The sequence below is a fragment of the Alosa alosa genome, chromosome 10, assembly GCF_017589495.1.
Source record: "Alosa alosa isolate M-15738 ecotype Scorff River chromosome 10, AALO_Geno_1.1, whole genome shotgun sequence".
In the NCBI taxonomy this organism is placed as follows: domain Eukaryota; kingdom Metazoa; phylum Chordata; class Actinopteri; order Clupeiformes; family Clupeidae; genus Alosa; species Alosa alosa.
The window spans coordinates 16,897,218-16,918,878 of record NC_063198.1 but is presented as its reverse complement, the minus strand read 5'-3'; the positions used below and the strand labels follow the sequence as shown (position 1 = coordinate 16,918,878).

At 38.3% G+C, this 21,661-nt stretch overlaps 1 protein-coding gene across 1 annotated transcript; it reads left to right on the top strand.

The window, feature by feature from the left end:
- Nucleotides 1–853: 853 nt before the first annotated feature.
- On the top strand, nt 854–18,932 carry LOC125301764 (immunoglobulin-like and fibronectin type III domain-containing protein 1). The gene is given in 24 exon segments (XM_048254492.1): nt 854–923; nt 1,663–1,689; nt 1,983–2,105; nt 3,574–3,713; nt 4,220–4,319; nt 4,696–4,744; nt 4,868–5,048; nt 5,256–5,369; nt 5,634–5,687; nt 5,689–5,797; nt 5,901–6,173; nt 6,533–6,888; nt 7,565–7,663; nt 7,781–7,922; nt 8,069–8,362; nt 8,485–8,784; nt 9,077–9,256; nt 10,206–10,334; nt 13,298–13,377; nt 13,709–13,901; nt 14,001–14,294; nt 14,601–14,921; nt 16,758–16,811; nt 18,928–18,932. Coding segments are annotated over 24 exon segments (3,687 nt in total).
- The last annotated feature ends 2,729 nt before the right edge of the window (nt 18,933–21,661 follow it).

Here is a 21,661-nt window from a genome sequence, read left to right as displayed (position 1 = left end):
TTTTGTGCATAAACTTTACATTTACAGTAACCTGACAAATAAGCATACACAAAAATGATCCACTGACAGAAATAATAACAAAACATATGTTAATTATTTTACTTTAAGGAATTTTGCCAGCTTTGAGTTGTCATGAACACAGCCAAACTACATCTTTTATTTACCTTCATTGTATTTTTAAAAAGTGGCTACACACTGTACGTAAGGGATAATGTATAGAACGCCGGTCATTATTGGGAAAATAAGTTCCGACAGGGCGAACCGGACCTCGACGCACAGCGGAGGGGTCTTGTTCCACCCTGAAGGGACTTATTTTCCCAATAATGACCGGCGTTCTATACATTATCCCACTTATTACACGGCTACTTGCCAAAACGAAATAATAAACTTCCCACGATATGACTTTAGCCTACATAGCCTAGCCTATTTGTTACCGTTCATCGTGGTATTTGCTGAGAAACATAGTTCGCAACAACACATTGAACTTGAATCAAACATTCTTTAGAACACAGCTGATCAACCGTCTGCTTTCACTTTTGAATGAAGTTCCAGTTCTTGCGTAGTGATTATGAAATACCTGAAGTAGAAGCACAAACTCCGTTGCCATTGACAGCGGTAATTATATGTTCGCAGTGGTAATTACATGAAAATATTGCGTAGAACTTTGGGAAAGCCCATTCAAGTCAATGGAGCGTTCTACTTGCCTTGTGAAGAGCCGTGTAATAAAATGTGGTATTACAACAGGGCTGGCCCAGCACTTTGTGTTTTGCATGCTGACTGATGGATATATGGACAACACAAATCATGGGCGTTTTTGACATTGGCTTTCACAACTTCTAGTAAAAGAGCAGAAATGATTAGTCCTCCTGTGAAGATTTCCTTGGAGATTCAAAAACAAGACTCAAAGAAGGAAGTTGCTCAATGTCTGGTGAAGGCGAATCAACAAAGTTGTGGGAAGCTTACCTTCAGACTCCAAATTAAGTTAATTTTAAAACTAATAGGGCCTAAGCAAAATTTAATTTATTTTAATATATTACTAAACAACATTTACCATAACCATCACAACTGTCCTTAAATCAGGACTATGCTGAACAGTGCTATAGTCAATCAATGTTTATGACCACGAGTCAACAAAATGGATGATAACATGTTAAAATCCTCCAATGGATAATTTCTACTAAAACAATATACAAGTGTAACTACAGTATGAACTACAGTGAACAAAAGTCAGTGGCCATAAACTGAACAACTCATCACAGTCAACGCCTACAAAGAAGACAAAGAAATCCACCAGTATCCACCAGAATTTCTCCAGTGCGTGCAACCTAATGAGTTTGAAGACTGTGATCTTGGCCAAAAGATTTCCAAGAACAAATTCTTGAAGACTAAAGAATCAGAAGGCCATTTTCATATTTAAGAGTCTATTCCCTATGTTACAGCTGTCTTGTTTGCTTTGCTTTGTGCATATACTGTATAGTTTTAGTAGAAAGCCTTTGCTGATGTCTGTTTAGCTCCCTCTTGGCTAGTACATTGTCAGCCCTTCTGTCCATGTTCTTGTTCCCGATACTCATAATTCCCTTGTGCAGTCGGAGCTATGTCTCAGCTTGATGTCATAACTTTGCTGTCTCGCCTCCCTTTATGTGCCTCCATGTGCATTATCAGATGAGGACGAGCTGCCTCCTGGTGCAGGTAGGTTGTGGAATGTACAAACACCCATATGATGTGTCCGTCTTAACAGTACATGTGTCCACAGCTAACTTCACTATTTCAATGTTAAAAATGCCGATTTCGGGAGTTTTTTGTGTCATATCTGATCTGATAAGACAAAGTAAGTTAAAGGGAAACTTACTGTACATGACACTTTTCTACTAAACTTATAAAACCAATTAAAACCATGTACAGTATGACTATGCAATAATAATAATAATAATAACAACAACATCAACAATGATAATAATCATTTTCTTTCTTTACTTGGCCAGTGGAAATCAAAAGGCGATCCAGGGTCCCTGGTGTTATGATCACACAGTTTGTGGAGGAGGTTCCAAAAGGTTTCACAACTCCAGATTTCACACGCAAGCCATTTGGAGTAACCGTTCCACAGGGTAAACACTACAACTCCTCTTCACGCATTTAGTTTTTCATTTGATGTCTATACAAAATACAATCACCTATAATTTGCTTGCCAAATGTTTTTATTTTTTTATTTTAACTATTATAACAAATACTAAGTAAGTGGGAATCACAGAAATGTCATGAATCGATACTGTCACAACACTTGGTCCACAATAGCCATAATATCAAAATATAACAATTCATCACAATCTGTGTAAGTGAACAAGAAAAATGCATATCCATGTAGCCAAAAATATCCCTACAGGAAAAAATATACAGTACATATAATGTAAAACAAGGTGCACAAATATTATGCACTGTAGAGCCATCTCCCTGTCAATTTCTTCTTCACTTCAAGTTTATCCCCCTTCATTTGATATGCACCACCACGAGAAGTCATGAGGAAGTGACTAGTATGTCAGACTGTTTTGTTCAAATTGGTTATCCATTTAGATCGGCATGTTTTATTTGTAAAAAAAATATCAATATCTGGTGCTAGCGTATCAATAATGTATCACAAGCAGCTGTCGATACTGTATTTCAATATTTTGTCCCATCTAGGGCTGGGCGATAAAACGATAGCGATATGTATCGCAATAGACATGTAATCGATATCAATAAAAAAATACATTCGATAGAACATTCAATAATTAAAATCAACACACCTCCCGCTTTACGTTGTCCATAAATAAATAGGCTAAATATATCTTGCATTGTAGCTAGTATGTGCAACTCTACCAGAGTAGGCCTACCTCAACACAGACTCTCAATGATACCTTGCCCCGTGCTCTCTCTCTCTCTCTCTCTCTCTCTCTCCGGTTAGCATCATTAGCACTCTGCACGAATTTGTTCAAAACTGTTGCATTCAAATTGAAGTTCTAATCATCTCAATCCCGATGCAAATGGAAAAGTATTTTCCAAGACTCAAACAGGCCTGTCCCAAGGAGAAAAAGTATTCATTTGAATTTTGAAACTTAAACACACGTGGGGAAACTGAACAGTTTAACCAGACTATGATAAACTAGCAAATTAAGCTAATTTGTTTACAATATTTCCAGGCTTCAACCAGTGCTGCTTTTCATTCAGACTGCACATTTATTTATTTGAGTGTTTTTCATGATTGTGTTGCTATTTCTTTTCCCTGTTTGCTTTGATTGATAACTGAGGTAATTAAAATCAGAGGAAGGTTAAGTTTAAAATAAAACTGTTTAATTTGAACTTTTTTTTCTTCTGGTCCTTATCTGAAATAGAAAACAAAATCCATAATTATCGATATCGACTGATAAGAAATACTTATATCGTGATAGTTTTCAGCCATATCGCCCAGCCCTAGTCCCATCCCTACTGCACAGCCATATGCAATAAGGTTAGTTTCATATTTCATTTACCGAGAAACGTAGTTACGTAACTTACTTGTGTTCCATCATTGAGTTTTTTAAAACAATTATTGTCTTCTAGGCAAATCTGCCCTCTTTAGAGCAGTTGTGACAGGAGAACCAGCTCCAAATGTGACATGGTCTCGGAATAAAGGAGATACTGCTGATCCGGAAAAATTCAAGGCCCGATATGATGACAAGATGGGAGAGTACATTTTTGAGGTAAAACAGCTTACAAATAAAGTATTGAAGCTCTGACTCTGACGGGTTGGATGGATACTTAATGAATTAGTACAATTCATTCCAAGAAGTTCCGTATTTAGACAGACATTCTTCTATGGTGTTAATGTGTAGATCATAGCCTATACAATCTATGGTGTAGACCACCAACTTGTCAAGATTTCATTATGATGGTTATTACGACTAAGAAAATTGGAAAAATCTGTTCTCACTTTTCGATCATGCTTTTATTGTGCAACAACCAAAAGTGGAGTTTTTATTATCCCTGCTTAGGCATTGGCCATAATGTCATTATGTAGATATTACCCTTAATTATGCAACTATGTACGCCGTATTATGGCAATGGAAAATCAATGAAATCACCTAGCTTACCCAATCAAGAAATGAATGTTATCACATGGATGCATCAAGACTCTTCTTGCCAGTAAGCAACAGGACAGGTTTGGACTTGTTCAAGGTTTCTCTTGTTTGGATTATTTGACTGACAGATATTGAGCGTTGCTGCTGATCATGCAGACACCTATAGGTTCTTTGCTGCAAATCCCTATGGAAGAGCTGTGTGTACTACAACTTTGAATGTTACTGATGGTGAGCATGTGCACATACATACAGTCACTTTTTACCATTCATTTACCTTATTTGATGGATACAGTATTATAATCTCCTAGTAATTTATATAAATTTTGTAATAAATTGATTAGAGTTTTTTCACCTAAGAGTTACACGTATGACATAAACATGATGCATTTCAATAATGCATTTCACAAAAAAAGTCTTCTTTATAATTAATTGACAGATTGATTGGATTTGTTTTCACTCTTTTAGTTGGAATTCAGACGGGACAAGCTGGTATGTTTGCACTGATGCAACTCAATGGCTACTTATTGAATTTTGCTAAATTAATATCAATATCAGTATCTATGACAAAATAAGTATTAAGATACTGCCTTCTGTTAACTTTCAGATTCAAAAAATGGACCAGAAGATTTTAGAAAACTTCTTAAAAAAACAAAGTAACTATACCGTCATGCATCCATATAAATATATTTTGTTTTTTATTAAACTGTGGTACTGCAAGGATGATTCACTAACACAAAGCATTACTATTTCTTTAATTCCATCAGAATTGTGAAAAGAAAGCCCAAGAAAGTAGTACAAACAGAAGGAAAAATTGACCCAGCTTTCTGGGAAATTATATTATCTGCTCCCAAGAAAGACCATGAACGCATTTGTCATGAGTATGGAGTGACAGACTTCCGTTGGCTGCTGAAGAAATTGAAGACCATGAAAGCCGAAAGAGAGAAGGAACAGGCAAAGGTAAACCCGTAACACCTTTTGATTCTGAAGTTCTGCAAACCTTATGGCTACTACTTCCTATCTTGACATAATCTACTGTAGAGAAGGTATCTACAGTAAAAGGTCATTTTGAAGTATTACAATCAGTTTTACTGAAGTCCTGTAGGTGCATTGGAAATTGAATATGACTATGTAATCATGTTGCTGTGCTTGTCTCTTGCTACTTAGTATGTTGAGAAAGTGGAAAATGTGAAACAGATTGAAGTGAGAACTGATGGAAGGGCTGAATTTGAGGTTGACATGCAGCTGAAGGACCCTAATAGTCAAGTGTTCCTCTTTAAGGTGAGATACTTTGAGGTTTCACACAAAGGCATTGATCAGATATTGTTACAGAGGGATGGAAAAATATGAACAGTCTAGACATATTAGACAGGTGGTCAATCGTTGTCCACTGTGTTTGCTGTTGTTTTGGTTGTTGTTGTTGTTGTGTTGTGGTTTTTGCATTAAATGGTGGCGAAATTCATTTGTTGTAGTTGCAGTTAAGAGTGTATATAATAATATAAAAATATAAAAAATTGTTATTTTTTGTCGATCTCTAAAATGCAGGATGGTATCATGCTTGATTATGGAACTGGCAATGATAAGAAACATAATCTTGAGCAAAAAAGGCAATAAGTATCTATTCAGCATCAAAGATCTTGGACCAGATGATGCTGGGCTTTATCAAGTTGATGTAGAAGATGCCAATGTGCTCTCAACTAATTTCAAAGGTATATTCACAAAACTACACTCAATTTACAAACATAATTCAGGCTGTCTAGATAACTAAGTCCAAGTCAGTCCAGTGGTGTCTTACACAGTTTCTTATTTCAGTTCCTGAAGTTGAATTTGCCTCCGCAATTCAAGACTGCAAAGCCAAGGAAGGCGAAACAGCTACATTTGAGTGTGTCCTTTTTACTCCAGTTGATAAGATCATGTGGTATAGAAATGATATTGCAATGGAAGACGAAGCAAAATATGACATCACTGTTTCAGAAGACAATCTAACTCACAAACTTGTGATAAAAGACCTTGACCTGGCAGATCAAGGAACCATTACTGCCATAGCCGGTATTGTCCCATGCAGAGCTTCACTGATTGTTATAGGTGAGATGATTTTTTTTAATTGTCGATTGAATTGAAAATAGTGTGGGAAAATTCTTCATTCATTGCAAAGTTTTAGCCCATATTCAAACAGACTACCCACTGTAGTACAATAAAAATTGGTTAATGTTAACTTTTACAAGTTTAACAGTTTCACAATTGTATCCTTCCGATGATAAGTTTCTCTATGATGAATAAAGCCATCAAATGAGTGGGTTGAGAAAAGGTGTATGTAAAGAAGTGTTTAAAAAGTGTTAGAAGGCTTTCTGCCCACTTCTATATCTTAATTAATAAATCAGTACAGAGATATCCTGCATTTGTATATTTATGTGTCAGTGTTATTTCCAAACTTTTTCCGAAAGTCTTTTTTTATTCTTTAAATCAGAGGATCCAAACCGACGCAGAGGCAAAGGAAGTGGTGATGATGATGAGGCAGCGAGACTCGCAGCAGAGAGGGCCAGACTCCAGAAGGAGAAGGATGATCTGGAGGCCAAGAGAAGGGCTCAGGCAGAGAGAGACGCAGCTGCAGCAGCAGCAGCAGGAGCTGGGTCCGGGTCCGGAGCAGATGGATCAGGAGATGGATCAGGAGATGGATCAGGAGATGGATCTGGAGATGGATCTGGAGATGGGTCTGGAGATGGGTCTGGAGATGGGTCTGGCTCTGGTGTGGACGGTGACGGTTCAGGAGATGGCAAAAATAAGAGTGACGGGACAGGCGGTGAGCTTGTTCAGACGGTTACGTCAACAATTAGCATGTAGCCTAAAGCTGCATTCTGTCATTTCATTACCAAATTAACATCGACACAGGGGAAGTGAACTAATATCCCCATTATCATAGGATGCTATGCTATCTGACTCCATATAAGTGGTCTGTGTGTTTTTAATTGTTAACTCTACATGACAGTAACAACTTATTCTTACTTTGCATATGTTTTTATTAAAGCGTGACTGCCAAACTTCCCCAAGTGAGGGTCTTTAAACATATTTAATAATTAAATTAGTGCAGGGTTATGGTTATGGACCCTTTCAAGAGAGTTCCATTATCAGCATCATAGTTGGCCCCACAAGACTTCCTTTTTAACATTCCATATGTTATCTTAATGCAGAGGAAGTAGATTGGGGCCCAAATAGAACGTTCAAGCATTGTTTTTGTTTTTATTGTTGAAAGGGCCCATATTTCAGTTACATCTTATTCCATATTATGGTAACGTATCCACAGTTGATGACCATTGGCGTGACTTGGAGATGTATTGTATTTATATGAATAGGACTAAACATTATCGCTTACATTTACAATTATTGAGGTGAGAGTGAAATGTATCCACTGCTGAAGAAAAAACAGTGTAACCTATTTACTAATGTGTTATCCAGATGGCAAATTATGCTTCACTCAGATGTTGTCGGACACATACGCAATTCGTGGGAAACCAGCGGAAATGGCTTGTACTCTTAGCAGTGAAGTTGACGGAGCCTGGAGCAAAGGTGGGGAGAAGGTGAGCTAAATTCACACTCAACAATTGCATAAGATCGCATTAAACCAGAGATGCGCGCTCAACCATATCTGTCACAAATGTTTTATACCTTAAAGAGATCTTGCATATTGTGTTTAGTTGATCAGTACAGATGGAATGACCATTATTAATGCCGCTGCCAGTCATAAACTAATAATTAAAAGTGCCGAAGATGGTCACGCTGGGCAATATGCTTTTGAAGTTGAAGAAATTAAAACTGAGGCATCTTTGTTTGTTGGAGGTAAGGGTGAATATTTTATCAACACAGCCATATTTTATCAGCTATTTTGTAATTTGTTTTGTGAAACATTGTACTGTAATAAACCATGATTTCTGGTCTTTGGATAGGCTAATTTAAAAAATGTACTTCTCATTTTTATCTCACAGATTTGCCTGAATTTGATGCTGACAGCCTACAGAAGTTCTCAAAGCCAGTCATTGTAAAGGCGGGCCAGACTGCATCATTCAAAATGCAGTTTACCCCACAAGACAACCTTGAAGTCAGATGGTTCAAAGGTGGTGCTGCACTAAATGACGGAGGGGGGGTCAAGATCCAGAAAGAGCCCAATCACAGTCGTCTTGTAATGAAAGACTGTATTCGCAGTGACACAGCAAAAATCAAGATTCAACTCAAAACCCCTTTTGGTGTCGTTGAGGCCAATTCCCAACTCATTGTTTTAGGTGAAAAGTGTAATAAGTGGATTTCACAGAAATTTCACATATTCCATTTACTTTTTTTCCCATGGTGTTTTCCATCATGTAAGTATCACATCGGAATTGTATTTGTTTTCTTTATCCAAAAGACAAGCCAGGGCCACCAGAAGGTCCAGCAGAAAATATTGACAGCAAATCTTCCATTATTGAGCTGCAGTGGAAACCTCCAAAAGACGACGGCGGCTCAGCAGTGACAAACTACATCATAGAGCGACAGCAAGTGGGTCAGCCCATGTGGAAGAAAGTGGCAGATGTCTCAGCAGACCGACTGACATTCAGAGACCGTGGCGTCACACATGGAAGGAAATATGTTTATCGCATATATGCTGAGAATCCCGAGGGAATCGGGGAACCGCTAGTGTCAGAGAACATCATAGCTGGAACCCTGGGTATGTATGGTCCAATCATTCAGAATTAAGTTTTTTAAAGTTTATTAATTCAATGTGAATTATTAGTTCCAATTTTTACAACAAATGGTGATCATTGTAAACTATGCACAAATCCAAAATCTGGTTGTTACTCTTGCTTGCTTGTTTGAGTTTAGTAATGCTTCATTTAACAGTTTAGTTTCCTTCATAGTAACTTTACCACAGCACACATTTATAATGCTCGAAACACACCATGTGCAATGTCTGGTTAAGGATTATGGTCTTAATCACCATCCTCTTTACTTTTTCATAGTGTTTCCAGGTCCACCATCTGCACCAAAGGTGGAAAGTGCTTTCAAAAACTGCATCAATTTAACATGGGACCCTCCAGCCAATGATGGAGGAACGAAAATCATTGGATATCAAGTGGAAAAACGCAAGAAAGACACAAATCAGTGGATTGCTCTGAACCCAGCAAATGAGCCAATTGAAGGTATCCATGAACAAGAGCCTTGGCAGACTTCATACTGTAGATGTACTGTACTCTAATTTGTATGACACACAATGTGCCATGTAATACCGTTCTGCACAAACTAATGCCAATTTTATTACTGGTCAAAATTGTGAGGTAGATGCCTCAAAATGATCTATGGAGGAAAAAGCCTGCCTATGCTGAGCAAGAGACATTCAAGTTTAGCTAAATCTAGAAAGCTAAAAATCAGCGAAGAGTCAGTCTAATAACACATGCCTACTGTATGGGCACATTAGTTTCTCCTATTTGAAATGTAACTATAATAGGCCTATAACATTACTCAAGACAAACACAGCTCCATTTTGTTTCTTCTGTAGAAGCCCATCAGGTTCACATAATACAGCAATTTATCTATTCATCACCTTGATGATATATGAGAACCTAGACTATAAAACAAAATCAGTGTGACAATACCCAGTAATTAATAGGCTACATCATCAAACAACATCAAGTTGGCTACATATTTTAAAATGGTGATTTCAATTGAGTGGTTAGAGTCAGAATCTGATGAAATCTTATACCAGACCATTAGATCTTTATTTATCATTTGTAATCTGAAATTTCAGCGCACTGACAGATCTAAATTAATCTTTGTTTCATTGGTGATTTGTCATTGCTTTCTCGAAAAGATTTCTGATTATACATGAAAAAACGATCCCCAGTCTGAAAGCTGCTCATCACTTTTCAAGCAATGTTGCAAATACTGTCATCAAAGCTCATTCTTATATTTCTCCATTGTGTTACTCAAACTCTTATATCACTCTAAGACAGCTACAATCAGTTAGATGGCGATTAGCAAACTAATCTTGATGTTACATTTATTCATTTAGCAAACATTCAAATACACAATTTCATGAAATATCACCCTGCATCTTATCATAAATAACCAGTCAAAGTTATTATTTTACAGCCCTGAAATATGCTGCTAAAGATATATCTGCGGGATCAGAATATGAGTTCAGAGTGTCAGCCATCAATGAGTCAGGGGTTGGAGAACCAAGTCCACCCTGCGAAATGGTGTGTGCAAGAAACCCCAAGAGTAAGTAATGCTCCACTTATTTGATACTTTGCAGTTGTGCGTGGTGACTGATTGACCAAAAGTTCCTACCGTTTTTACTACCGTAATTTACTGCTTAAGGTTTAAACATTGGTTTTGCAAAAATTCTTGCTAACACTTTACCTGACGGGTGAGTTCATAACACATTCATAGAAGCTGTCATAAACTGCACATAAAGCATTCATGAATGTTTCATGAGACATGACTCAACATTCATACCAAACCTTTTATGAATGTGGAAGACAGAATGACGGCAACTTGTCAGAATAAAAGTCCAACAATCGCAAAGCAGCATTGCCGTTTTTCTCTCCAGCCTTTGTAAATATTTCATGAATATCTTATGAAGTCTACATTGAATGTCACTTTACTATACAAGTTGTGAAGTATTCATAATCACTGAATTTAACACTGGGAGGTAAACTAGCCTACATTCAGCTGACCCGTATTTGTGTTACCTGGAACGGTTGGACATTCCCAGTAGCAAAAGATGAGAAATCATCTGCAAAGGTATCATAAAACAAAAAAAATTTTATGAAACAAAAATTATTTGCTTGACCATGTTCTGTCTTTTTGGCACTGGAGTAGCCCATTGACTCAGATGTGACGTGATCAGGTAAGAGGTTTGGAACAAAAACGGCAATGCTGCTTTGCAATTGTTTTATGAATGAATGCTTTATGTGCAGTTTATGAGAGCTGCTATGAATGTGTTATGAACTCACCCGTCAAGTAAAGTGTTACCAAATTCTTTAGCTCTGAGGTTACAACACCAGGGTGGCCTATACATTTTCTTCATTCTTCTTTCTGATTACAATGTTTCTGATTCATGATCTTATTTGAATTCATTGAGTTATTGGGTAATACATGGGTGTGGTTAATACAGGTGTGGGCAAAGGGCTCAGGGGCATAGATAGATAGATAGATAGATAGATAGATAGATACTTTATTGATCCCCAGGGGAAATTCAAGGTCTCAGCAGCATACAGACAACACAAACACATTCTTTAACAGCAGAAAGAGTAATTAAAGTATATAATATAAAAACACAACTAAGCAATAAGGACAGTAGAAGATAAAGAATATGCTAAATATACTAAAATACAAATTATACTAACACTTAATCTAAATCAATTCTAAAAACAGTATCCACATAGTGGTGATTAATCAATCAGAGGCGCTTGCAATGACTTCTGAATTCTCTGTCCATAGTAAGGTAAGGTAAGGTGCTCTGTGTGAATGAGTGTCATGGTGATAGTGCAATGGTGATAGTGGTCATGGTGATAGTGCAAATGAGTAAGTCCAACAGTGCACCAATGCAGAAATAAAGTAAAGTAAAGTCTATATATCTATATATTTAACTATTTTAAGAAAAGGTGTGGCCACAGTTCGGCTGTGGCATGGAAGGAGGGGTTATGCATACTGTATGTGCTAATGTGCTAATATAGCACGCAAACAGTGAGGCAGAAAGACAGTGGTAAAAGTGGCTGTATAAATAGTTACTTTAAAGGGACACCAGGCAAGCCTGATACTTTTTCTCTACGAAACTCCCCCTCGCTCGGTCTGAAGTTCTTTTCCTTTTCTTTGCGTCTTCAGTCAAGGGTTTTCGCTGCTTCTTCGCCGGCTCTGCCATTCTACACACGTTTGCAACAATCTCTAGGGTTTCGTTAGCCTGCCTCTGTGCTGTAAACTGATCCTGCAGGCAGGCAAGTCATTTAACCATATACCGACTTACGAAGATGATTAATTAACACGAAAACGTTGCCTGGTGTCCCTTTAAGCATTGTGCCCACATGTTTAGTTCTCATAATGATCTTTTGCCAACTCCACTAAAATATAGCCTATGGCCTATGGATATAGTGCTGTGTCTACAGCTGTGCCCTCTCACAGTTTATAAATGGTCAGTAGTGGGAACTACTGTTGCCTTCATGATTTCCTTTTAAGTTTCTTATAAAAAGGAGATATCAATTCAATATCAATATTAACAATGACAAGCCAGCTGCAACCTGCTTGTGCGCGCTCAGACGTGCTCCCAATTACCGTATTTTCCGGACTTTAAGTCACACTTTTTTTCATAGTTTGGCTGGTCCTGCGGCTTATGAAAATAATTGAATGTGTTGTTAAATGTTAATTCCTGCTGACTGACATGAATCTCTGCATGAACCAAGGTAACATTACCGTCTACAGCCGCGAGACGGCACTCTAGGCTTGTGACTTGCTGGCTTGTAATGTTAATTTAGCCTTTTCAGCTTCCCAGGCACTTCCCATGTTCAACACAGCCAACCGCTAGCATTTCGCTAATCGCTAGCATCTAGCTAAAAAAAAATACACAGCAAAGGACAACGGCAGTTCAAACAAGGGTGAGCAAACAAACATCTAATATTCCACATCTGGCAGAAAGGAGACATCATCACAACAAACTGTGCAACCAGGAACTGACATTTTAATTTCTTCTTCATGACGCATTTTTTGACTGATGCGACTTATACTCCGGAGCAACTTATAGTCCGGAAAATACGGTAAATGGAGTAGCATAATGTTCAAGTTAGATCTGCTGCAAAGGAGATTACAGTACAAAGAGAATGATCTCTATGTAACATGCTGTTTTGACATTGACATTGTAAACGTTCTCTAAGAAGAGTGAAAAGCAGTTTGCAGTAAAGCTAACCACAATGTCATCTATAGCAGGAAAAAAAATGTGAGCAGCCTATGATAACCAAATTAAATGCTCGGCGGGCCGGATCAAAGTGCGTGGTGGGCCAGATCCAGCTCGTGGGCCGTAGTTTGCCCACCTCAGGGTTAATACATGGTTTTGTTTTGTTTTTAATTGGCATAAAACACCAAACGCCATGCGGTTTATACACAATGCGGCTAATTCACAGGAAATTACTGTAAAAAATAATAATTCCTGTAAAGTCACATGATTCTTCCTTTCTCATGATTTTTTTCAGTGAAACCACAGTTCAAACATACAGAGGATTTTATGGTCATAAGAGCAGGAAATTCCCTGAGAATCAAGATCAATTATGAGGTGAGGATGTCAGCTACAGGACTACATTCAGCATAAGATATAGCCTACTGGTCAGACAGTTTACCTACCTTACCCATTACAAAATGAAATACATGTAACACGTGGTTTTGGAATGTCTTTTGGATAGTGGATATAGTTACCGTCACAAGCCACAGCTCGTGGATATCAAACACAATGTGTGCAGTGCAGTTCAGTGTGCCACGTACCAAAATACAGTACATGAAGGCTGTTTACAACTTCCTGATAATTTGTCCAACAAAAATACCTTCCAATTTTTAAATATTCTTTGTACCAGTAGTATGCACACAGTGCCTCTTTCCTTCTGTTACAGGCTGAGCCGCAGCCTGATATCACCTGGTTAAAAAACGATGAACCCATATCTCCATGGATTAACATCATAAATGTTGAGGGGTCATCAACACTGGTGATTCCTTCATCGAAACGCTCAGATTCTGGATTCTACACTATTGTGGCCAAGAACTCCAGTGGCTCTACCACATTTGATATTGAGGTTCGAGTTACAGGTAAGAATGTAAAAAAACAGATACATACTAAGAATAGAACCAGCCAACACTCTTAACAATTTAACAATAACGATAATGCCTACTTCCCCTGCAACCTAGATGAACCTAAACAACCAGGTCCAGTGGCATTAGAACAACTTGTCCATGGGAAAGTAATCATCACCTGGGAACCCTCTCCTGACCAGGAGTTGGATGACCGCCTGCACTACATGGTGGCTGAACACGAGTCCAACACCCGTATTTGGCACACCATTGCTGATCGCCTCTTCTGCAACACTTTCACTGCAAACGTACATTCTGGGAGAGAGTACCATTTCCGCGTTTATGCCAAGAATGACATGGGTCTGTCAGATCCATCCCCATCACCCACCTGGGGTGTCAATAGCAACAAAGGTGACTACATATCACATCTTTTTTGTTTGTGTTATATGTTTTTAAGCAATGCTATAAACCTGACTACTTCTTCTTGCTATTATTATTATTATTATTATTATTATAATATCGGAAAGGGCAATGTAATTTGTTTTCACACATATCGTGAGTCAGAGAATGATCACCATATGCAATGAAAAATTGATGACGTGAAACATTTCACACGTTTTGCTATAGAGACGCTAAAAACACAATTTCAGTATAAATAAATAAATGTAAAAAATTAGGCAATAACTAAGCTTTCCCTCATCGCTTTCCATTATTCAGTTGCAGCAACAACAAATTTCCCAGTGTCAGTGTCCTTAGAGAGGCCTCCATCCATCATGGTTCCTCTGAAAGTCCATACTCCACCAAAAGGCTACCAGTGCTTCATGACATGCGCTGTCCGTGGCTGCCCAAAGCCATACATCTTCTGGTACTTGAATGGCATCTGTATCAACCGCAACAAAAACTACTACATCACCAACGCCCATGGTATCTGCTCCATGTACATCCTCAGAGTCAGCTCCAGTGACAGCGGAGAGTATAAGGTGGTGGCAATCAACTCATATGGCACTGCGGAGTGTTCCACTATCGTCAACGTTACAGGTAGGCCTTTACCGTACAATAACAACATTACTATACATAAAACTGACTACAGTGGGCATTACTTTCAAATGGCCACTTTAGTCGTGCATTACGCGGCGTGAAGCTGCGTGAAACTTTAGTACCACTTTCAGCCACTGTGCGTCGCTCTGCCACTGTACATTGCTCTGTCAGTAGCCTGCCTGCCGCCCCTTCTGAAAAAGCAGGAAGCTACCTTTAAACATAATTGTTGCCGAGAGGAATCCCAGCCTACGAATTCTATAACAAAATAAATCATGCATAATTAAACATTACCTCGATTTAGGCTACTTGGGTATGGCTTAAGTCTTGGCTACACAGTGGTAACGAAAATCGAAATCTTCTTTTGATAGCCTACCGGTGCCTCTCCACAAAACAAACAAATATCTTAATTTGCTGTCTACGTTATTGTCAGTGTTGGGGGTAACGCAACTACGCAAATCAAAACAGTGTCTTGTGCAAGAACTGTTCATGCAGACTACAACTGGCGCGGTGTAGCCTACACAACTTTGTTCAAAATTGATGCATTCAAGTTAACTTTGCAAAGTTAGTGTTATAGCCTACTTATCACAACGTTGTCAATCGCAAACGCTAATTTATTCTAACGTCTCTATACGGAACTACCTGCTACTAATTGTAGCCAAGGGTAGGCACCTTTTGCAGAAAAGAAATGTTGTTGGCCTTGGGTATTCTAAAAACTATCTTGTTGGCGTTTTTAACAGGCTACGGCGTTTTTTAACAGAGGCTTAGACAACTATGACCCACGTTTTGGTTTCGTAAATTAATTTGCCTTACTTCTTGACTGCAATGTAGTCAATTGACTGCTTGACATGTCATTTTTATTTTTCTGTACAATAAACAAATACATCTGCTTAATGCCGCAGAATTACATTCATATTTGGCTGACTTCTGATTCCACTGATCACACATCAGACATCAGAGGTGCGTTTCCCAAAAGCTACCTACGCTTAACCCAGATTCGAACTCTTGGACAGGGGACTGATAACTGCTGCGCAACGGCGGCTGTCATCAGCCGGCCTTAACGCACTGCGCCACAGAATTGACGGCGTGTATGGGTGAATAGGGGATAAATAACAATAGAGTACACAACTGTTTCACCAGCACATTTAAATGACACGTGTTAAACGTTAATTCAAAGCAGTGGTTAATTTACAAGGTCAGTCTATATGAACCAATGAATTAACTTGATGACCCTAAGAAAAACAGATTTCACGGATTAAACTAAGGTAGTCCATCATTAAGTCTCTGTTATGTGCAGGTGTGCCCGTTCACGTGCTACTAAACGTCATTAACCACCTTAGTCCAGACTACTGAAGTTTGGAAACTATCATGGTCCAAACTTACAAAGTACTATGTAAGTACGACAGTTTTGGGAAACAGTCATAACTTACATGTTGGTTAGTTGAACGATGCATCGTACCACGTTAGTAAAAAGCTAACCTCCGTAGTTGTACGGGAAACACACCCCAGATCAGCTTGTAGGCCATTAGCAATCTGTTTATTTTATTTTATGAAGCCTATACAGTAGATCACCTGCCACATTCTCACTTGCAATAGACAGATGCAATAGCCATTGGTCAAGTATTGAGTATAAAGCAATTAAGATAGTAGCCTATACAAAAAGTACTTCATACTATCATAAAAATTAGTTAAAACGAATAGCAATTTGCAACTTGACAAAACACTGGATTAAATATCGTAGGCACAGGAGAAAACTTGTACATCCATTGGCTTGTGGGGAGATCACATGCCAGTTGCCTGTCCCTTCAGTGCTATAACTCTGTTGATGACTTTGTCCAGGCCTCAGGCCCCTCCTCCTCCTGGACAATAGGCCAGAGGTGGAGAGGTGGAAAGGTGAGTTGTTGGGGGCAGGGCCGGATTAACAATTCATAGAAACACACACACACACACACACACACACACACACACCATGACACAGAGCATTTCCAATTCAAAAGGGAAAGCACTGCTCATTGCAAAATGTAGAATGCAGAACCTTTAAAAGGTAAATAGGCCTATAACTTGACTAAAACCGGCCTATAACTTGACTAAAACCGTGCAAAACTGGAGGTACACCTGTTATTATCTGAGCAGTCTCATGTATGTCCTCATTTTGCGAATGCAAGGACGATGTGAGCCTGTTGCATTTCGTTAGATGTCCGAGTCACGCATAATGTTTGAAAACCACTGGCTCGTAATCACAATTATTTAACACATGACAGTTGGATACTTCATCATGTTCCCATGCCTACATTTTGGTGAGTAGCATAGAGATCGTTAAAAACAATAAAGTATGGCTCTCCGTTTGGGACATCGAAAACTTTTTTAATATTTTTAATAGGGTAGACTACCGTCGGAGATGCTGACTTGCAAAGGCCTCGGGATAACACGTTAAAGTTTGAGAACCACTGGCTTAACAAGTTACCTGCAGTCCAGAACACACAGAATATTGCAGCAGAAAGTTGCCTTTATGATCAACTACTATTTGTTCCAACAGCATTCAAACAAAGCCTTTATAAAAGTGAAAAAAATATATTCCATAAGAAGTAAAATAAAATACTGTTACTGTAGTAACTGTACCACATTATCCCAAGCTTCAAAGAGCTCCCCACGTCTGTGACAGGCAGACGTGACACTGCTAAATTCTCAGCTTGTTTATACCCCACACTGAACGCGTAAGACCGCTAGGCCCATCACTGTGGGGTGTGGTAGCCTCTCTGGGATTTAAGTCAAGCAATATAACCATACAAATGCGCGGCCTGCTCACTCATTGTTTCAAAAGGAGTAATTTCGGCTTTGTCTGAACTGGCCATTGTAGGCTACGTAAAAATAAACAAGTATCCCCCATCCAATGATATCGGCAAATGTTTGTTTTCCAAAGTAAGAATTTCACTTCACCATGCACCTTCGACAATGAATAGCTTATTACACTTATGTTACTGTTCATCATCACGTATCATTATCACGTATCATTACAAACATTATTCTGTGTCCTAAAAACTGGCATATTTTATGGCATTGTTTTATGTAAGGTCGTTGCAAAATCTAGAGAAATGTGTGAGGTGGTCAGCTGAAATAGCATAATTGAGTACCTATAACGAAACATCCTACAGCTTAAATTATGTAAACTTCCCACGACTTCAATATTTGACAACATATCATGAATGGTACTTCAAGTATGTGTTATTTTAGATAGATTGCTGCTGGGCTTTAAATAAAAAACACTCAATAATCAAAAAAATAAACCGCTAATGAAGTAAACTTGTGACCATCAAAAATCGTTTATCGCCTGTAACTCCGTGATAACAGGACGTAACAGGAAGGCATTTGGCTGAGCAACGGAGGTTAATATGCTCTATATTTTGCCCAAATGATGTCTATCATCGTTGCACTCGGAGAAAACCGGCATGTTTCATTCGTCCTGCGTTTCTTCTACAGCTGCAAACGGGATTCACTCGCAGTTAACCAAATATTTCTTTATTAGGGCAAGGCAGGCATTTTTCTGGCTATTAAATTATTTCTAAACCAGTCTGCTTAAGTCTGTAGTGAAGTCTGTGTAGGGTTTTCCAGGCTCCATTTCTTTTTACAAGACACCCTGCTCACAAGAGACATCTGCCGGTTGTTTGGGTTGTTGCAGCGGCGTTGCAGCGTCAATGAAAAAATACAAATTAAAGTCGCGTGATGCCGCGTGATCCCGTGCGCGGACCGTGAGGGAAGCTGGCCAATTTGAAGTAATGCCCACTGTACAAGGAGTTATAAAAAGGGCAGGGATAGGTAGATAGTGAGGAATTATGCAAAAAGTCATGATAACACATAATAGCAGTAATATAGTGTATGAAGTAGACACAAGGAAGGTAAAAAAAAACATTCAATGAGAAAACTAAACATATCAAGTACAATAACTATATCTCAAGATGTTATTCACATGAACTTGTAAGTGAAATTGTTGTCTTTTTTCTTTCATTTTTAGATTGAACCACACCACTAGTGCAGCAATAGCAGGAATGTGTCCAGACCTTCATTATAGAAATCCACACTAGAGTAAATATGCATGACAAATAAAACATTGTGTGTTTGCAATAGGCATGCAACAAATCACAAAAGTCACAGTTTGGATTGTATCATGGTGTATGAGTCACAAATCAGACGTTTTTGGATCATAAAAAAACAGGGAGTAAAATATCCAACTTTGCTTTCCACTTATTACTTATAAATAATGGAATAGGCCTTTTTTTCTCAAAGTGTTTTTTTCATGAAGTAAAACGTATGAATATGTTACTTTGAGGAACAGAAGTGAGTCATGTTTGTCAAGAAATTGGTGTGGGACATAATGGTATGCTAGGAGTAAAACCTGCAAAACTGTCACAAGGTATCACAAGGCTATACCACAGTACACATACTACTGGACACTAATTATAAACTGTAGAATATGTCATATATCATACTTTTATGCAGCCTACATTTTATACAAGACTCTGAATTTCTTGGGTTTATTCCAAATTCTCCGCACTCTCCTGGCATAGAATATGTTTCATATTGGCCTGCTAATATGAATTCAGATGTCACTTTTTTATATTGCTCTTCTGTTCAGCATGGGCAGTCTATTCAATGGCTCCAGTAACGTCACACATCTCAAGTCTGCCTCAGCTCAACAGTTTGCAGACAAATGTCAAGTGTACATTTTCATTGCATTGCCCAAAATATCACTGTAAGCCAATAATAAATCATGGCTGAGGGTACCAGAATTAATACATAAAACAAATATAGCATATAGGCAATCCTGAAACACAACTGCAGCAGACATCCATAGAACTGTACTTTTAGAGATGGTGCCTGGAAAATGTTACTGAATTTCTTGCTCTTCAATAAATACATATTTATCAAATGCTCACTGATTTGTATCTTTCTATCTAAGAAATTATACACAGTAAGGTGCTCAGGAAAGGACAAAAAGCCCATTAGAATGTTCTTGAATGTCTAGACACAGATATTTACAGGAAAGATTACATAAACTGGATCTCCATACAAATGCTACATAGAAAGGACTGACACTGAGAAGAAAAAAACAGTATCTGAATTGTATTAAATTTAATGTCCACAAGTATATATGACGAAGGGTTCAGATGCAAAAGCCTCTAAATGCCACCTACGTCAAAAAGTAGATAAAGATGGTGAGTGAATGCTCTCCATACATAGTATACATTAATCAAATAACTTCAAAACCCACTAAATACCACTCTCTTCCTGGTCTGAAATATCGATTTATAGGCAAAAACCTATAGGAGCCTCATTTTAAATGCTCATTTAAAAGAAAAGTGGTCAGACAGATTTAGAGGGTTTTGCATCTGAACTCTTCCTATATTTTTAGTATAACATCTGACCACAAGGGGATGCTAGTGATTGGAAAGTGTATATTGCACTACAGTATGTAGTAACAAGCAGCAAAACCATTGTAGGGTGTTTCAGCAAAAACATATCTACACCTACATTCCTATTTAGACAGCAGACCATTAAGCAGTGCACATTAGCTGTCAACATCATAAAGTCATGTAATAAATTCATTCCAGTCATGAAATAAATTATCTAAGCGTAAAGGTACCTGACTATAGCATTTAGCCAAGACAAAAGTGGTCTACAATAGTGTACATATTATAAAATATAGACTAATACACTTTCATTATTCAAAGTCAAAGTCAAAGTCAAAGTCAGCTTTATTGTCAATTTCTTCACATGTTCCAGACATACAAAGAGATCGAAATTACGTTTCTCACTATCCCACGGTGAAGACAAGACATATTTTACCAATTTAAGTCCACAGACAAACATAACATTCAAGTAAACAAAAAAGTAAGTAAATAAGAGGGCACATATAATAATGAAAAAATAAGAGCAGCAAAATTTGGTTGAAATTGTGCATAGACAGTCAATAAAATACTAGTGCAAAGTCAGGCCAATAAAAGGCTTGGGTAGTTCTGTTTGACCTAAGTAATAAAGAAAGTGGCATAGTGGTGCAAGTTATGTAAGAGCAGCAGAAGTGTTGTGTTTTCAGGACAACAACACCAAGTTGTAAAGTGTGCAAGTGTGCAAGTGTTCAGTGTGCAAGTGGAGTAGTGCAGGCGGCCATTGTGGGTCCCATGTCCAGGATGTTATGTAGCTGAGGGTGGAGGGGGGAGAGGAGGGAGAGAGTTCAGCATCCTTACAGCTTGGTGTATGAAGCTGTTGGTGAGTCTAGTAGTCTTGGAGCGCAGGCTTCTGTACCTCTTCCCAGAGGGCAGTAGATCAAACAGATTGTGAGCGGGGTGACTTGCATCACTCACAATTTTGGTCGCCTTGCGGGTGAGGTGGGTGGTGTAAATGTCCTTCAGGGAGGGGAGTGAAGCACCAATGATCCTTCCAGCTGTGTTCACTATGCGCTGCAGGGCTTTCCTGTTGTATTCAGTGCAGCTTCAGGAAAGACAAAAGTGGTCTACAATAGTGTACATATTATAAAATATAGACTAATACACTTTCAATATTCAAAGTCAAAGTCAAAGTCAAAGTCAAAGTCAGCTTTATTGTCATTTTCTTCACATGTTCCAGACATACAAAGAGATCGAAATTACGTTTCTCACTATCCCACGGTGAAGACAAGACATATTTTACCAATTTAAGTCCACAGACAAACATACAAGCAGTTTAACAACACACGTTCACTCTCTCACTTG